The 19,344-nt window shown below is 37.3% G+C and overlaps 1 protein-coding gene across 2 annotated transcripts in view; it reads right to left on the bottom strand.

The window, feature by feature from the left end:
* The window catches only part of LOC111148404 (canalicular multispecific organic anion transporter 1-like), an 88,581-nt gene that overhangs the window by 2,512 nt on the left and 66,725 nt on the right, over positions 1–19,344 (bottom strand). For both annotated transcript variants that reach the window (XM_022504935.1, XM_022504929.1), the window contains 8 exons: positions 15,913–16,067; positions 13,802–13,957; positions 10,505–10,704; positions 9,047–9,173; positions 7,436–7,537; positions 4,567–4,710; positions 1,724–1,882; positions 13–179 (listed from right to left, as the gene is read on the bottom strand). In XM_022504935.1, the coding sequence (XP_022360643.1) occupies positions 13–179; positions 1,724–1,882; positions 4,567–4,710; positions 7,436–7,537; positions 9,047–9,173; positions 10,505–10,704; positions 13,802–13,957; positions 15,913–16,067 (1,210 nt within the window). The remainder of the gene's footprint in view (positions 1–12; positions 180–1,723; positions 1,883–4,566; positions 4,711–7,435; positions 7,538–9,046; positions 9,174–10,504; positions 10,705–13,801; positions 13,958–15,912; positions 16,068–19,344) is intronic.

The raw sequence follows: 19,344 nt of genomic DNA, 5'->3' as shown, positions 1-19,344 counted from the left end.
TTAGCAGCTTACCTGAGGTTTTCACCTCCCTCTGAAATCTCATGCAGCAGCTTCTTGGGAAGGGACTGCACAAAGTCTTTTAAGTGACACAGTTCCAGCACCTCCCACAGCTCGCTATCAGAATACTTGTCTAGGGGATCCAGGTTCATTTGAAGGGTACCAGAAAATAAAACGGGATCCTAGAGAATAAAATCGTCACCAGTAATCTTACTTTCACATGAGGCACAAGCACATTTAAAAAAAAAAAAATCAGATTCAGAAAGTAAAGAAAAAACAAAATGATCAAACCTAAATAGTTATAAAATTCATTTTATATTGAAAATAAAAGAGAAGAAAATCAGGATAAGCTGTAAATGAGATTAAATCATTATAAATTTCATCATCTTTCTCCTTCTCATTAACAATGTCAACATCAGCCACAATAATAATGATGATGATAGCTGCCATTTAGTCAAAGATATAGAATAAATGCAAACTACAGTATGGATATAATATTATCAATCAGCAGAGCAACTCAAAATGATGGAAGTCATTATCCCCATTTCACAGAGACTGAGCTGGAGGGTCCAAAGAGCTCTTGTTGAAAGCCACACAGACGGTGAGTGGTTGAGCAGAATTTGAACAGGACAAGTCACGCTCTTTCCAATATACCAACATGCCTGGTGAAACTGTATTTTACTACCCTGTATTTATTTATAAGAAAGGAATGACTAATATCTCTTTTCTTCATTAAATGTTTTTCTCTGCCTGAATTCCCTTCAAATTTGCTTTTGAAGTAAATTCATGAATATGAGTATATGTCTAAACAATATGAAAAAGAGATTGTATTTTAAGATTTTTATTAGAAGGTAATACAAAGATAGTCAGCTTAATCTCTAAAACAAAAATCAGCTAAAACAAAAATACTCAGCTTAAATCTCTCAAACTCAACTGAATAACTCATCTTTGACTGTAGATGCATGTTCTTGAGCCAATTTGCATATTTGTTAATGATAAAGTTCCTTTGATGCCACAGACAGACAAATCAAAGGACTTAAAAAATATCTAACTAAAATATTGTTCTTTTCATCTTTTTAAATGTCTTTAAACTTCAAATCAAAGAGGCAAAATTTTACACTCACTCTACCAATTAGGCAAAGGCCTCAGTAATTTTTTTTTTAAATCTTAAAAAAAAATTTATTTGACAAACAGAGATCACAAGTAGGTAGAGAGGCAGGCAGAGAGAGAGTGGGAAGCAGGGTCCCCGCTGAGCAGAGAAGCCAACGTGCGACTTGATCCCAGGACCCACAGATCATGACCTGAGCTGAAGGTAGAGGCTTAAACCCACTGAGCTACCCAGGCACCCTAGTAATTTTTTTTCTTCCAAAAAATAGCAATGCATTTCAGTCTGATCTCTTCATTCAAATTTTATTATTTGCATTTACTATTATGAAGGAAACTTGTAAAGCAACATACCAGTTTTTCAAATGGATAAATGCTTTTAGGAAAAATGTTTTAGAGTAAGAGTGTTTAATAGGATTTAGTTATGTAGTGATTTTTCATAACACATTTAAATGCACTGGCTTCTAAAAATGAATTTAGACACTTGGAAGGAACAGACTTTAAAAAAAGAAAAAGAAGAAGAAGAAGAAGCAACAGCAGCAGCAGTAGAAGAAGAAGAAGAAAAAGAAGAAGATCACCTAAAGGGAGTTAAAAGAAAATCTACTGACAAAATAGGCTTTACCTGTGGAATAATATTAAGTTTGCCCCGAAGGTCATGAAGTCCAATAGTTGATATGTCAATGCCATCGATAATAATTTTGCCTCCTGATCTTTCCACAATTCTAAACAGACAATTTGAAAGTGTTGATTTGCCTGCTCCAGTCCGTCCCACAATTCCAATCTGTAATGAAATGATCATAAACAGTTTGCACTGTGCTTTTGGTAAGGGACCTGGGCCTTTTTGCACTGACAACAAGTACATTAGGTGTTGGCTCAGCGGGATTTAATTTTGCCTAACAGAGTAACACTGCCTGACATGGAAGATGTAATGTGACTTCTAAGGCATAGTCTTTATCCAAATACTCATTACTCAGTGGAAAAGCCTGGGGTAATATATAGGTTTTCTCTACTTTTGAGTAATTTAATAACCACCTAACTAGAGCACACCAGCAGTCGCAGGAAGAACAGACAACCCCTGAACCATCCTGGGACTAGCTATTCAGAGTGTGGCCAAAGATGACTCTGATAACGGGGTAGTTTTCTTGGGACTTTCAAAATGAGACTTCTCTACCCCCTCTTCCGCAGGTAAAACAAACTAACAACAACAAAGGGGACAGGAACCCTTTGCCAGAAGGACAGAAAACCCAAAGGAATGCTTGCAGATTTCCTTGGTTTATCAAAACAACTCTGGCATTAGAACTATTGAGGATGGCTATGGGTAACATCTGAGATCTTGGATTCCTGGACAAGATAATCAACCTGACATAAACATCAAGTGATTGTACATAGTCCTTTCACCACGAAGACTAAAGCAATCCCTAGAGGGGCATCTGGGTGTCTCAGTTAGTTAAATGTCTGCCTTTGGCTCAGGTCATGATCCCAGGGTCCTGGGATGGAGCCCCATATTGGGCTCCCTGCTCAGCTGGGAGCCTGCCTCTCCCTCTACCTCTGCCTGCTGCTCTGCCTGCTTGTGCTCTCTTCTCTGTGTCAAATAAATAAATAAAATCTTAAAAAATAGATAAATCAAGCAATCCCTCTTGGTGTTGATTTGTATCTTGGTTTTAATGGGAACATTAAGCCAAGAAAACATTAAGGAGGTTGGTTTGCCCTGATAAAAGATCTTAAATCTTAAACCTGACCCACTATACTAGAAATATCAGATTCTGTTGAATTAATTGGGATCATTAAAATTCTACAATGACTTCCTTTGTTCCAAAGACATTTTTTGTTCTTGATGCTCCTGCGGTGGACATGGTTTAGACAGTTAGAAAAAAGAGATGCTTGGGGTTATAAAAGTCAGGTCTCTGAAAAAGAAAAAGTGGGACATTATTGTCAATTTTTTTCTTCATTTTTTACTTTTTTTCACTTGTAAAATCTTTCTAAGGAAATAATATTTTTTCATAAAACAGTTTGAAAAATGCAGGAAAAACTAGAGTAGTAGAAATTATTTATAAACCTGTCACCTGAAAAGAACCACGATTTATGTTTTACAACTGTTTTCTAGGATTTTTGCTAATATAGTCTACCCATCTGCTTTTTTAAAACAGAAAATTGGTATACTATCAACAGTTTTGAATACAGATTTTATTAACCAAATTAAATCTCAAGTATTTTCCCTTTTCACTAATAATCCTGGAAAACATGGTGTCAAGGACTGCGTAAATATTCTCTCCTATGGATTTGCTGTATTTTGGGTAACTTAATTTTACTGTCTTCTTACTGCTCTTTACGTAATAGAAGGAAGTAAAAATAAAGTATACTACTGGGTATATATCCAAAGGAAACGAAATTAGAAATCTGCACTCCTGTGTTCATATTCACAATAGCCAGGACACCAAAGTGTCTGTCCATAGAATGGATAATGAAAACGTGTATATATATACATATATACATATACACTGGAATAATTCAGCCATAAAAAGGATGGAAATCCTGCCATTTGTGCCAACACAGATGGACCTGGTGGACATTATGCTAAGTGGAATAAGCCAGAGGGAGAAAGGTAAATACTGTACGAACTTCCTTATATTTGGAATCTAAAAAAGCCAAACCCATAGTACCACAGAGTAAACAGTGGTTACCAGGGACTGAAGGTGGGGAAAATGGGAAGATATAGGTCAAAGGGCATGAATTATCAGATGAATAAGAAGAATGTGTTCTGGGGATCTAAAGTGAGATGATTACAGTTAATAGTTCTGTATTGTATACTTGAAATTTGCTGAGATAGTAGATCTTAGGTGTTCCTACCACATCCAAAAAAATCAAAACAAAACAAAAACAAAAACCTTATAACTATGTGAGGTGATGGATGTGTTAATCGATTGTGATAATCATTACTCTCTCTATATATGTATATATATCTCACCATCACGTTGTATACTTTAAATATATACAATATTTACTTGTTAATTATAACTCAATAAAGCTGAAAAAAGTATGCTAAAATTATGGGGCGCCTGGGTGGCTCAGTGGGTTAAAGCTTCTGCCTTCGGCTCAGGTCATGATCTCAGGGTCCTGGGATCAAGCCCCACATCGGGCTCTCTGCTCCTCAGGGAGCCTGCTTCCTCCTCTCTCTATGCCTGCCACTCTGCCTACTTGTGATCTCTGTCTGTCAAATAAATAAAATCTTTAAAAAAAAAGTATGCTAAAATTATGTTTCATAATACAGTATGCACAATTTAAAAACACCTTTTGTTTTTAAAGAGGAAAAACTTGCTCTGTATATACCAATGACATGAGTCTATTACTTCTATAAGAAATTTGAACAAAGACCATATTATATTCAATACCATATCATAGTTAAACCTTAACAATGAATGAATTCAGACAAAAGAGAAAGTGAAACTTATGAAATATATATGGTACCTTCTCTTCACCATGAGTCTGGAAAGTGATATCTCGTAATGCTAAACCAAGATCATCTCGGTATTGAGCCTGGTAATTAATAAATTCCACTATCCCTTTCTCGGGCCATTGTGATGGAGGCCTTTTAGACATTATCCAGGGTGCCTTAAAACAAAGAAATATTATAATAATCACAAGGAGGGAAATCACGTTTCCCTCCAAAAAATAATTATCCTGCATATAAATAAAAGTGATAGAAAACATCCATGGATATTACGATCTCCTGAAGATAATTTTAAATATTACCCACGCAAAACTTCTCATGTAGTTACAAGAAAAGCTTAGAAATGTTTTTGGGGACACCTGGGTGACTCAATTGGTTGGTCGTCTGCCTTCGGCTCAGGTCCTGATCGTGGAGTCCCAGGATCGAGTCCCATGTCAGGGTCCCTCCTCAGTGGGGAATCTGCTTCTCCCACTGACCTTTCCCCCTCTTTCACTCTCTCTGATTCTCTCTCAAATAAATAAATAAATAAAATATTTAAAATAAAAAAAATTTTTTTTAAGTTTTTGGAGGTAACAAGGCTTCCCATCTCCTATACAGTTATTAACAAGAATCTTCTAGGGGCGCCTGGGTGGCTCAGTCGGTGAAGCAGCTGCCTTCGGCTCAGGTCATGACCCCAGGGTACTGGGATGGAGCCCTGCACTGGGCTCCCTGCTCAGCGGGGTGTCTGCTTCTCCTTCTCCCACTCTCCCTGCTTATGTTCCCTTTCTCTCTCTGTCAAATAAATAAATACAATCTCTAAAAAAAACAAAAAGGAAGAATTTTCTAACTACAAAGTCGCTGAAGGTAACCTTTTTGAAATTTTAGCTGAGAAGAGGACCGTTTGTCATTCATTCATTGCCCAAATACTATTTCCTATGCTAGTCAGTACTTTAGCTGATGGGATTAATCCGTGAGCAAAACAGATAAAAATTCTTGTCCTTACAGAGCATACAGGATGCCAGAGAGAGACAGAAAGAACCATACAGCATATGTAGAATGTTAGATAGTGATAAAGCTTCAGAAGATGGCGGTGTAATTTTAAGTAGGGTGGATAGAGAAGTCTTGGTTGGACAGTATATGGGAACAAGCCCTGTGGATTCGGGCTGAAGCGCTTTCCAGGCAGACAACTAACTATACATGCTGAGGTCCTGAGACAGGGGCCTGCCTGAGACACTGAAGGAACAGCTGGAGGCAGAGAGTGTGGTGTTTGGGCAGCGAGAGAAAGCGTGAGGGGGGGTGATCACTGGTGTCAGAAGATGGATTAGGTCAAGTGATGACTGACAGGAGACCACTGGTGATCTTGACAAAGGCAGGTTCAGTGGAGTGATGGGATTTAAAGCCTGTTTGGCCAGAGTCCAAAATAGAATGAGAGACGTATAGGCAATTCCAGAGAATTCTTCTGTAAAAAGGTGCAGAGAAATGGGATTCCAGAAAGATAAACAGAATTATCTGAACAACTGACTTCTTCCACGTAAAAGCTTTTATAACAATACTCGTCACACCTGCATCAAATTACATAAAGATGACTTTTTTAAATGTGTGGGTGTATGTGGTTTTTTAATATGAAAAGAATATATATTATAAATTTATACATACATAAATAAGAAGTTTATATACAAAAGTATATATACAAAAAATTAGAAGGTATATAAAACAATAAAGTTATACAAGGTATATAAAATATATACAAGGTATATATTTTATATATATATATATATATATATATATATATATATATATATATACAAGGTATATAAAAAAATAAAGTTATACAGTGGTCATCACATGGCAATAGATTGAGCAAACTGAATGTTGATAATTGGAAGTGGTGAAGGTAGGTTAATCTTCCATGAAATTTGTGTGAAAAAGGAAGGTAAGACCTGGGGAAGAAACTGGGGGGGGGGGGGATTCAAAATTTAGGGAAGAGTTGGAAGATGCAGATAATATTTAAGCATGTTTATAGGTTGAGAGAGGCAAGGGGGTCAGGGTGCTGAGATGTAGAAATGAAAGGAAGTGGTTAATGGAGCAACGTTTGACAGAAGACATGAACAGATATTACCAAAAATTTAAGAGGAAACTCTGGTTTTCTCTTTGAAGGAGGGACACCTCTTCCTGAGAGTCATGAGTGAAAGAGGAACATTTCATGATTAGATACCTTTATAGGTGGTTTGAAGAAGATACAGAAATTCAAGTCAACTTTAACACCTGCCTTGTTAATTCATGGAACTGGGAGGCAGAAGTAACCGAGATGAGTAACATACGCAGGTAACTCAAACATTATACTCTGTCAATAGTGTAATCCTTCTCCTTTCTAATTATAATTAATTAAAAGGAACAAAACAGACTGATGTATTCTCCTCCTCCTTTCCATCCACAGAGATGTTAATGATGAGTAAATGGAACACAAAGAATAAACAATAAAAATGTAGTTAATTTAAAAAGTGCACAGACTTCCATTATGAGATGATTATAGTAAGACACTTTTCACAATGTACAATCCTCACAAAGTTATAATCGTAAGTTGCATATTTTATTCTACTTTGGTAGAGGACAAATCATTACACCTTCTAAGAACAGGCACTCATATTTAATCTCTACAATATAACATATCTTATAATTTGTATACTACTGCAATTCAGTTAACTGGTATTTTTTCTATTTTAGTGATATATAAAATAATGGTGTATTTAACAGTAGATTGGGTTTTAATTTCATTGAAATGCTGAGTATTACAACATGAATTTGGAAAAGCAGGTTGTTTAAAACTTATTTTTTTAAATGTCAATTTAAGGTGCATTAAAATGTCTTAATCCTGCATCTACTTATTGGTTATTTGGGACTGCTTACCTCTTTATCCATATTTTCATATTCACAAACTCTTTCAATGGAAACTGCATTGGTTTCAATTTCACAAGCTTTCCTCACCCAAAAATTCAGAGATTGAGTAATCTGGAGGAAAAAAACCCAAGCTTCATGAATGGTTCTTTAGTTTTTTACATAATATGAATAATACTTTATAAAGTTTCACTTTCCATCATTTTCATATATTTTATCTCTTCTGATTATGCAACAACTTTAGAAGTAAGCATATTTACACATAAACACACAAGTGTTTAAGTATATTAAAATCATTCATATCATAAATAATGGTTTTTTGGCAGAAGAAATAGTTCAGCATATGTTGAAGGAGTCCCTACTTGGGTGTAAGGAATGATGAATATTGATGAATCTGTTTCAAGAAATGTACACCCCGGAGTGCCTCGGTGGCTCAGTTGGTTAAGCATCTGCTTTAGGCTCAGGTCACGATCCTGGAGTCCCAGAATCGAGTCCCACATGGGGCTCCCTGCTCAGCATGGAGTCTGCTTCTCTCTCCGATTCTCCCCCCTCTCGTGCTTTTTCTTTTTCACTCTTTCTCTCTCAAATAAATAAATAAAATATTAAAAAAAGAAAGATATGTATACCCCGTGAGAAAAGAGTTGTGCACAGTATTACCTTTGGCATTCCTCACTATCTTTCATCAGAAGGAGGATTCTAAGTTTTGACCACTCTTGTCTCCCCTTTTCCTTTCTTTCTTTTTTTAACTCTACTTTCTTCTTACCATATCCACAAATATAGGTTGTAATCCAAGCCTAACTCTAAAAGTCAAAAAACTCTGCCAATTCAGTGTTTTCTCAAATTTGGTGCCAAATAATTTGATGGCCAACCTGACTTGAAAACTAATATGGGGCTCTTTGAAGTCTTTACTTAACACACTTAGGGTAAAATACCCACATATTTCACTGCAGAACAAGTAGTCTGATTGTGGGGTTCTGCCCTAGACCTTGACTATGGTATGTATATCATATTTCCTTTCTACAAGCCCAAGATCTGAATTCTGAAATGCAACTTGCCTTAAACGTTTTGGATAAGTGATGAAGGGTAAGCACTCAAATCATCTACACTTATCGTTTAAATAATGTATAAGTATATTTAGTAGTTTAGGGAATATTCTATTTACAAAGAGGGCATGAACACACTGAAACAACTAGTACTTTTCAGTATAATACAAAACAGGGGTTATCAGAGAAAAACTTTTAAGCATAGAAGAAGCAGAGCATATGTTCTCCCCAGAGTCTGTATTATCTCCTTGGTTAGGCTGGGCAAACTGGAAGCACGGGCCACGGCGCAGAGAGGCTTACAACGGTCACATTCTATAAATCTATAAGGCTATGAGAACAGGAAACTTCTAGGTAACTATGCCACCCCAGGCGTTTCCGAGTCTTCCAGCACTCAGCCTGTTCTTTTTGTGAGCTAACTTGGAATTGCTGAGCCAGCTTCCTGCTACAGAGGAAGAAATGAGCCTCCAGGGCCTCTCATTACTTAGCTAATACGATCTATAATTCAGACAGGCAAAGGAGAAGAGAGTTTAATTAACTGGATTATAAACATATTATATACCACAAAGTCATTATTACTTACATTTAGGGCATAGGATATGGACAAACCAACTATTGCTGAATCTATAGACTTGCCAGCCAGCACAGCGAGCAGGGCTGCAAAGAATACCATTAAGTTGCCAAGGAATTCCAGTCTGACAGACAGCCACCTGTGATAATGGAAAATATTCCTCAGCTGAGATGCAAAGGTTTTGGTACACCGGGTGTGAAATCTCTCCTGGGACATGAAAATGTAAACATCGATGGCCGCTTCCTTTTTTCCTCACGTACTTACAACCCAATCACAACAAGATCACTGCAGTGACAAAAGACTAAAGGATTCCTCTGCATAAAAACACACTTTACTTTTGCAGAACTTTGCTTTAAAACTTAAACAGAATTAAACACCAGTTATGCTACATCATATTTTAAAATCCTCTCAGAAAATCAATCACCTTTTGGATTACTTGCCCTTTTTTACATGATAAAATTAGTCTCCAAAAGTTAAAAATGTGCCCAGGTACCATTTAATATTTCTTTTTTCTCCTTTATGTGAAATGATAATTTTTTTTTTTTTATTTGACAGAGATTACAAGTAGGCAGAGAGAGAGAGGAGGAAGCAGGCTCCCTGCTGAGCAGAGAGCCCGATGCGGGGCTCGATCCCAGGACCCTGGGATCATGACCTGACCCGAAAGCAGAGGCTTTAACCCACTGAGCCACCCAGGCGCCCCTGAAATGATAAATTTAAAATATAAATTATTGTATGCAAATAAAATATATTCTACAAATACAAAATATAACACAGAGTCGTATTATTAGTAATTCCAATGGTATCCTATATAACCTTCAAAAACTTGAGACCTGAGGTGCCTGGGTAGCTCAGTCAGTTAAGCCTCCAACTCTTGGTTTCAGCCCAGGCCATGATCTCATGGGTCATGCGATCGAGCCCCTGCATTGGGCTCCATGCTCAGTGGGGAATCTGCTTGAAGATTTTTACCTTCTGCCCCTCTCCTTGCTTGCTGCCTTTATCTCTCTCTCTCTCAAATAAATAAATCTTAAAAACAAACAAACAAAAAGGCGCCTGGGTGGCTAGGTGTGTTGGGCCTCTGCCTTCAGCTCAGGTCGTGATCTCAGTGTCTTGGGATCGAGGCCGACACTGGGCTCTCTGTTCAGCAGGGAGCTGTTCCCTCTCTCTGCCTGCCTCTCTGCCTACTTGTGATTTCTCTCTCTGTCAAATAAATAAATAAAATCTTAAAAAAAAAAAAAAAAACAAAGCTTGGGACCTTATTTTCATGTAAAGTAGTATGTACTTTTCATTTGAGTATAAATAGGTGCACTTTCACTTAAATGTATATTAAATATTAGAAATATGTAAGGCTTTCTTCTTTTTTAAAATAATCTGATGAAATGCCATTACAAAACTCTCTTTTTGTTTAAAAATTAGTGCACAAGACATCTAAAAAGAGACTGGTCTTGAACTAGGTATACTGATACGACTCACCTGTTTGAAATTATGTTATTGTAGAAGCAGACCAAGTTCTCATTCACTACCTCTTTGTTTTGCTGGATGAACCTCTGTTCATGTCCAAATGCCCGGATAGTGGACACCCCTGATAAGGTCTCACTAAAGTGTGAAATGATGGGAGAGCGAGAAGCTCCTGCCAACCGTCGAATTTGCCGAGAACTCGCCACGTAGTATCTCTAACCCGAAGACAGAAACAGGCAGTTGGAAAGATGTAGCAGAAATTGCTTCAATGGTTTGCCAATGGCAAGACACTTGAGTGACCCAAAAAGTGAAGTTCAAGTTTTAACTCCAGCACCTGTGAATGTGGCCTTATGTGGAAATGGAATCATTGCAGCTGTCATTAAGGATCTCAAGATGAGATCATCCTAGACTTAGGGTGGGTCCTAAATCCAGTGCTGGCTGTCCTTGTAGGAGACAGAAAAAGAGAAGACAAAAACACAGGGAGAAAGCCATGTGAAGATGAAACTGGAGGGATGTACACATTCGCCAAGGAAAATGGCAAGGATTGCTGACAGCTGCAGTTAGGAGAGAAGCATGAAATCAACGTTCCCTCAAAGGATCCAGAAAAGAACCAACCCTGCCTATACCTTGATTTTGGATTGTTAGCTACCAGAACTGTGAAAGAATAAAATTCCTGTTGTTTGAAGCTACCAAATTTGTTACCGGAGCCTTAAGAAACAACTACACCCTAACAGTAGAAAGCCCCAATTCTGGACAGGATGGCTAGAACAGCATTGGGCAAATCTCCACTTTGATAATCCTTTCAAACAACCATTACTGAGGACCTACTACGGAAGAAGCTCTGTGTCACAGGTTGGCAATGTGACTAGGGCGTTAACCCATTAAACGAAGGAAGTCAACCAAGTGTACCAACAATAGTATTTTTGTACCTAGATATCATCATGAGAAAATTTTGTTGCTGTTGTTGATGAAAAACTCCTACCAGTGCAGCCACACAAGTATTACTGGCTACCTCTCCTCTAACTTGGATGAGATTGGTCGAGATAAGTGGAGACTGGAGAGCTGGAGGGAGAATGCCCTAGGTTAACCGGACCATCATTCACCAGCCCCAGATAATTGCTACAAACTAGAAACGCAAATCAAGAGTTACCACATCCTGCAATTTTTTTCAAGGAAATCTTTGGATCTGGAGTTTTACATAAAATCCCTGATTAAAATGTCCTCATTTTGGTAAAAACCTTGAGCAAGCTGAGCAAAAACCTATTTGAAACTACCTGTCAAGCTGCAGCCTACGAGCTCTACTCTGTGCAAGTGCCCTGGAGAACACAGAAGACTGTGGCATTCTGGGACTGCAAGGGGACTTAAAAGAGATTGTCATAAAGAAATTTTGACTCTGGGCCTCACCCTGATAGATTCTTTATTTCCTCCCAGTTTTATAAAAATGTGATTAACAACAACAATACACAGACACATAAACAGACACAGACATTGTAAAATGTGACTTAAAAAAAAAAAAAAGAGGTACAGGGGTGCCTGGGTGACTCAGTGGATTAAGCCTCTGCCTTTGCCCCAGGTTGTGATCTCAGGGTCCTGGGATCAAGCCCCGCATTGGGCTCTCTGCTCAGCAGGGAGCCTGCTTCCCCTCTCTCTTTGCCTGCCTCTCTGCCTACTTGTGCTCTCCCTCTCTGTCAAATAAATAAAATCTTTTAAAAAACTAAAGAGGTACAATTAGAGATTCTGATTCAATAGGTCTGGGGTATGGCCCACAGATCCAGGGACCATCCTTTGAGTAGCACTGATATAAAGCAAACCTCCTATTTTATAATGGGAAGCAAGGAAGCCTGGAAACACAAGTGATGTGCCAAGCATAGGAGTCAGGAAACAACTAGAATTTGAGTCTCCTGAATTCATATTCAGGGCTCACTCTATATCGTGTCCCTAACAAGATATGGTTTCTAGACTCATTTCCACTCCTGGTCATCCTATTCTAATTTGCCAACCACAAGACCATCACATACATTTTCATTTGTGATACGAGGGTTTGTTTTTATTTTTTTTAAGCAGATATAATTGATTATCAATACCACCCCTCATATTCTAGATTTTTTTTCTTTTAGCTCTAAGACACAGTGTCTTCCCTGGAGGACTTACAATCTCATTGGCGAGACAATTTGTGGTCTAAAAAAAAAATAGCCTGTAATACTAGCGGTATAATAAATCCATAATACCTGGATGAGTCTGAGCTCTTTGCACTATTTTGGTAGAGAATAGTTCACACAGAAATGAAATATGACCTAGGCCATGAAGGGTAAGTAAGATCCAGTCAGGCAGAGAGAATAGGGAAAACACAGGAAGTAGGAGGAATAATAATAGCATAGGTGTAGAAATGAGAACATGATTAACATTCTGGTTTGGGAAGATTAAACTCCAATATGAATTTTAAAAACTTGAGTTTTGGGAAAGCATCGAACTACAAGAACCATATCCTTTTCTGTAAAGAGCCTCAAAATACTTTTGTTTTTAAATTAAATATGTGTTAAGAAATTTCCTTTTACACTGTAGCCTCCCGGTGATATAACCTTGGAATGTGGTTGACCGCATTTTAATTGGAATATAAAGATATGTATCACGAGAGATCTATTTAGTTCCTCTAGGAGTCTTTTGCTGATATTGGGGATAACGGGACAAGAAGGCAGTTACTGGTTTCTCTTTTGGATTTATAGGAAAACTTACTTTCTGCTAAAATGTAAATATAAGACAGATTCTGTGGTGGCCATAAAAATGCACGATTCCATTCTGCTGCAGCAGGGGCCACAGCTGACTGACGGCCTGCCCGCTGCCCCTCTGGATCCACTACTCTATGAGCATGGAGGCCATGTTTCCCACAGGTGGCTTCCAGGCAATGACTGAGTGCGGCAGGGGTACCATAAAGCACCCTTATGGGTGCATAAAGTAGGCCCATTTCAGGGACACGTGGGACACTCCAATGCGTGACACTGATTGTAGACTTCCCATTCATGCAATAAATCTTTCATCAAACTGTCCTATAATCCAAGATGTTTCCTACCCAATCCTCTTCTCTCCCTCGCAAGAATCAGACCTGCATCCCTGTCGGAGGGCTCACGCAGCCTTCTGTAGCTCCCTCTCCTTTATCTTCTACAGGCATTCCCCAGGAACTCTCTGCTATACAGAATTCTTTCTTGGAATCTGCTTTTTGGAGAACATGAACTAATGGGCCGTCGAAGTGGGTCTGAACCTGAAATCCGACTGTGAACTTATGTTATTAATACACATAAAAATCCATGTACTTACCTGTATAGTGAGATAGAGGAACATCAAGGGAATAACCCCAAGAATGAAGAGTGGTAAAGCTCCCCCAATGACCAAAACTGTTCCAATAACATCCAATGTGCAGTTCACCCAGGTCCGCAAGTAGTAATGGAAACGTATATCAATTATAAACATGTCCTGAAAAAATTGGTATCAGGTCACTTTATTTTTAACTTTTCATGACTTAAAATGAGGAAAAGAAGAAATATATCACTCAATGTAAAAATTTAAAAAAAAATTTCTCAGATGTGACAATCTGATGATTGAATAAGTCTAACTACATGGTCTTTTCCCTCCCCAATTTACCCTTGTATATTTTTCCCTTGTGGTCAGTTGTAATAGTTAACAAGTTGTAATAGTTAACAAGATGTTAACTATTCTAGCAACAAGATGCCCATGGTCAAGCAATTTGGATTTCCCAATGAAAACTACACAGCACTTAGTATATATGACTAATGTCAGACTCTGCTTAAAAAACATTTAAAAAATGGAGTCCAAACCCCAGTAACTAGGTGTTCAGGAGCACTGACCTAATCACTATTTACTACTCTGTAAAATACTAGTGAGCCATTCTTAACCACTGAGAACATGTTCAGTGGTCTTTTGGATAGCTGGATCCTGTCAAGATTCCAAGAGGCAGAAAAACAAAATAATCTCATCTGCAAAATTAGAAACTGAAAGATGGAAGTGGACAATGAACGAAAGAAGAACATAGGAAGGTCATGCATCAATTCACAAATAAACAAATCTATGTTGTCAAATCTATGGCATAAGGTATGACCTAAGAAATTCCAGGGAGTAGGAAGATACCCAACATAGAGGCATGGACAACTACTCAGTTCATGACAAAAAGGACACAAAGAGTGGAGATGGAATTTTATTAATCTCAGTCTTGCTTTGGGATTTCTCTGTTTATCTCATATTCCAAATAGTGTAAGCGCATCATAGTTTCCTGCCTGTCTTTAGAACACATCTTCCCATATTCTCACCTGTTTAAGACCCAAGCATTTGACATGTTACTGTATAAAAGTGACATGTTTTCATTAGGGTCCCAGACAAATGTCCACTGAGAGATAAAAATGCTAGAATTAGTTTTTCCATACATTTTCAAAAAAACAGTGTGTACATTGGTATGATGAAGCAAGATTTACTATTCCACCACACATTTATTATGTTAGGTACTTTCTTTTAGATTTTCATGTTTTATTCTCACCTCCTCCCATATACACACCAAAAATCTTTTACGTGTCCACACAATATATCAGCATATTTTATGGTTGTGGGTCTGTACTATCTTATTCAGGAACCACTAGCGATATGTGTCTACTGAGTGAGCACTTGAAATGTGGCTACTGCAAACTGACAATGTGCCATAAATAATACAAATCAGTTTTTGAAGACTGTGTAGAAATAAAGAATGTGAAATATTTAGTTAATAATTTTAAACAACTTTAAGCAAGTTTGAAATGTTTCAGACATTCTCTGTCAAAGTATATTATTATAATTAATTATTTCCAGCGGTCTCTTTTTTACTTATTTATTGCAACCATCAGAAAATTTAAAATTACTTATGTGGCTTGCATTCTATTTCTTTTGGACAGTGTAATTTTAAGTGTTTGATAGAAAACGAGGAGGAAAACCCTGTAGGTAAGCAGAGACACTCTGGGAAGCCCCACCATCCCCCATTCACCATAAGTGAGTTGACAGTTTTCTTAAAAGCAGAATGCTTAAAATCCAGTTATTGTCATATAGACTTCTATTTTCTTTACTTTCTCACCCCAAACCAGTGATTCTCAAGCTAAATGTATGTAAGAACTGGAGTTGCAGGCACCAGAGCACATGTGCTTTTTGGATCCTTTCAGCCATTTTCAGGGGTTATTTTGATTATGTGTATGAGATGTGGTACTGCTGTACATCAATAATAAATGTTCCAAGAATTAGAAATAAAATAACAAGGAAATCTATACTACACATAACCCGTATTTTCAGGATGATATATATATATATATATATTTTATAAATACTATTACAAGGTCCTAAATATGGGTCATCGTTTTTAGGTATGCTGTTCAATAAGGTGTGGCTTTACTGACCTTGGTGAAGCGGTTGATGATCTGGCCTATGGGATTGGTTTCAAAAAACCTGAGCGGGAGGTGCAGCACATTATCTAGCAGTTGAGTATGCAAAGTTCGAGAGGCAGCCAGGGATCCTCTGGTGAGTATATAGGCTCCAGAGCAGACAAAGAGACCTAAACACAAAATGGTGGCAAGGGTATGTTAACCTCTTAAAGGAATTTTGCACCTTAACTCTCAAAACGTTGCTTATCATAGTATCTTTTAAATGGAAAACTCAAAGAGCAAACTTAATCATGTATAATTGTGGACCAAACCAAGTATAGATATACAAAGCGCACTGATAATAAATATACACTCCGATGGGTTGCCATCTCACCAAAGAAAGGCTCTCCTTATTCACAGGCACAGATTCTAGAGAAATGCACAAAACATAACAGGACAACCAGGTTCACAGAATACTAGCAACCTATTAATTTTGTGATGGCCTACGGGACAATATGGTATTCACTGGTGCTGCTAGCCAAATAATTACAGTTCTCCTAGCTTCTAGGTCCATGACAGAATTGTTCTTTCTAGACTCCTTGTGATTTATGGGACCTTATAAAGAGTTCTGAGCAAGCTGAAGGAGAAATAACACGTAATAACTGGTTACAGCAATTAATTGCTGATATTAGAACTGCTGAAGTTTACTAACTTTGTACGGTGCCTGCCAATATTTATAATGGTGGATGGATTGCTTCTTCAGCTTGGGTCCCAAGAATAAGGATAAACCTTTTATTATTAATTAATTAATTTATTTATTTATTTATTTTGGTCTGTTAAGCTACTGAGATTTGGTTGGTGGAAGGGCTGTTCTTGTAACAACTTGAAAAGGCAGACATATAAATAATAAACATATAGCTGTATTGGAAGAGGTTGGAAACAGTCATCAGCATCTATCGATTCTATAACAATAAAACTATTGTTACATGCATTTGACAAGCTATGCCAGGAAAAAGACAAGTTCATAAAAGAGCTATCCATGTGTGAGAAGAAATGAAAGGAGAAAAAGTTGTCAAATTGGAGAACTTGTAGGGCTGGAAGAAGACATGCTTTGTTATAGTGATTGGTCAAAAACGGATATGTGATTCAAATTGTTTCAAGAAGAGTAACTTCTGGATTTCTATGGAAGGAAGTTCTTTGAGAGAGAACATTTCCAACACCATGTGAAGCCTGATAACTAAGGCGACGCAGAGCTGATAAATAAAGAGTAGTGAACACTTCATCCGAGCACAGGGACAGAGTGCATATACAGACCAATGCCTGGACTTTTTAGTTTGGGGAGTCAGTAAGTTTCCATGTTACTTAAGCTAGTTTGCTCTGAAGCATAGGGGATACACAATTGCTCCGCTGCTTCTAATACAGAAAATTGCTAATAAAAGTGTATTGCCAATATGGTTCTCATTCCTTTGTTAAGTATGTGTAAAACAAAACAATGACAGTTGACCCCGACCATCTTAAATTATTTCAGCTAATTGTTTTATATTTTAAATATCACATGCTGCTGTTAAATGACTTCTTAGCTTTAAATATTTTCTATTTTTTTCCTACCTCACTCTCCCTAAACTTCCTTTTTCCCTTTTCAATAACAGGTTGTCGCCCTCTTTCCTCAAATAAACATTCAATATTTATATTGCCACTAAGCATACATTATGCATGAAGTTCACCACTCTTTTCCATATTCTTAGTTTCCTATGCAAGAAGCACTAATTTATTCCCAAGCACTTCAACAGTCAGCGAATCTCTTCTGAATATATTCAAACTCATCAGATAGTCTATTATTTCCTTCATCCTATGTAGCCCCCTTCTCTTAGCAATATACACTACTCTCTTGGATCCCTCTTTCTTTCTCTAAACTGGAATGGTTGCAAGATCAGACACTTGCATTCTTCAGTTATGGGAAATGTTAAATATTATGAATTTGGTAATTTTCACTTGCATTTTTTGACTTATGTGAGTGTTGAACTTCCTGGATTATTCCTCTAATTTTCTTATTTATCACTTTTCATCTCTTTTTGATGTTATACATCTGGGATCATTTCTTCTAGTTTATCTTCTCACACTTGTACAATCCTTTTACATCCTTTAAATATTTCAAGAATTTTTGGTCTAAGATTGAACTTATTTCATCACATTTTTGCACTTGCTTTGTGAATATAATATTTTGAATCTCTGAAGACACCAATTTGACATTTTAAGCTTCTCTTTCAAATAAGATTATTTTATTTCTGGGCTCCATTGCTTTATTTGTTACCTCTTATTTACACTGTTGGTTTGATTAAAATGCAAGACCATCCATCATTGTCAGTGTCAACATATGAGATAAACATATGGTTAATTAACAGAGGTACCTGGTATGGCTTCCTTCTGCTATTGAACACTTTAATTTCCCCCAACAGTGTTTCCCTCTGAATGGACGGGATTGCTTCAAATTCCATAGAAGTGGGCAGATGTAACTCAGAGAGTCAGACTATTGGGATCCAGACATGGAGACTGGAGCTTTTCCAAAAGCCACTTAAGGAGGATTTCTTCTATGCATGCCACACACACTAGGAATCCTAATTTCCTCTTTAGATATCAGCTTTCTAGTTTTCATTGAATTGCTGCAATGCCAGTTGGTGTGCACATGATGGTGGTGATGATTGCAAGAATGACCGATGGGCCAGAAGAACAATGGTCTACTGAATTATTTAGTTATTTCCATGCAACTTAATCCTACTCTTTACCTGTGACCATGAATTTAGTGTTTCTCTCCTGCTCAAATGAACATCTCCCTCTTGTGTTACAGCTTCTCCCCTATACATTTCTGGCTGCAGGTTCTTCTACCCTTGATTGACTATCAGTTTGATTGTTTATTGTAGAAATTTATCACTCAGAAATCTTCTCAAGTCTTTCCTTTTATATTTATTCACTGTCATCTCATTGGAATTTTGTAAGGTGAGTAAAGTAGATGATTCAGTCACTCATCTTAAACTAGAAGCAGCTATGTACTCATTAAACATTGTACTTTGAAAATAAGGTGCCTATATTGTTTACATTGAATTGGAGAAGGGAATTTTCTAACAATGAAGCATAAAAACATAATATACTGGGGATGTTTAGAGTGTCCTAAAGATTCCAAGGGGAATAGCTGGGGCTTTGGAAAAAATGTGCAGAACTATTTCTTGTTTAGAAAATGAGGTCAGATTTTTACTACTGTTACAAAGTATAACTCCTTAACATTGGGCTTTGAATTCTAGTTTCTTTTAGAATGTTGCTTTCTATATTATTTACAGTAGGTCTGTGGTATTAACATGTGACAAACAATGTTGCTTATGCTTTAAAGCACTCCTGCCCTTTTTATTTAGTGAGCTATGATGATGTAAATGAATATAGCCTGCTCTTCATTGGACAAGATTCTGTAAGATGCAG

The sequence above is a fragment of the Enhydra lutris genome, unplaced genomic scaffold (assembly GCF_002288905.1).
Source record: "Enhydra lutris kenyoni isolate GAN:26980312 unplaced genomic scaffold, ASM228890v2 scaffoldscaffold2, whole genome shotgun sequence".
Taxonomy (NCBI): domain Eukaryota; kingdom Metazoa; phylum Chordata; class Mammalia; order Carnivora; family Mustelidae; genus Enhydra; species Enhydra lutris.
The sequence above is the reverse complement of the archived record's forward strand: the minus strand, read 5'-3'. Positions and strand labels throughout refer to the sequence as shown.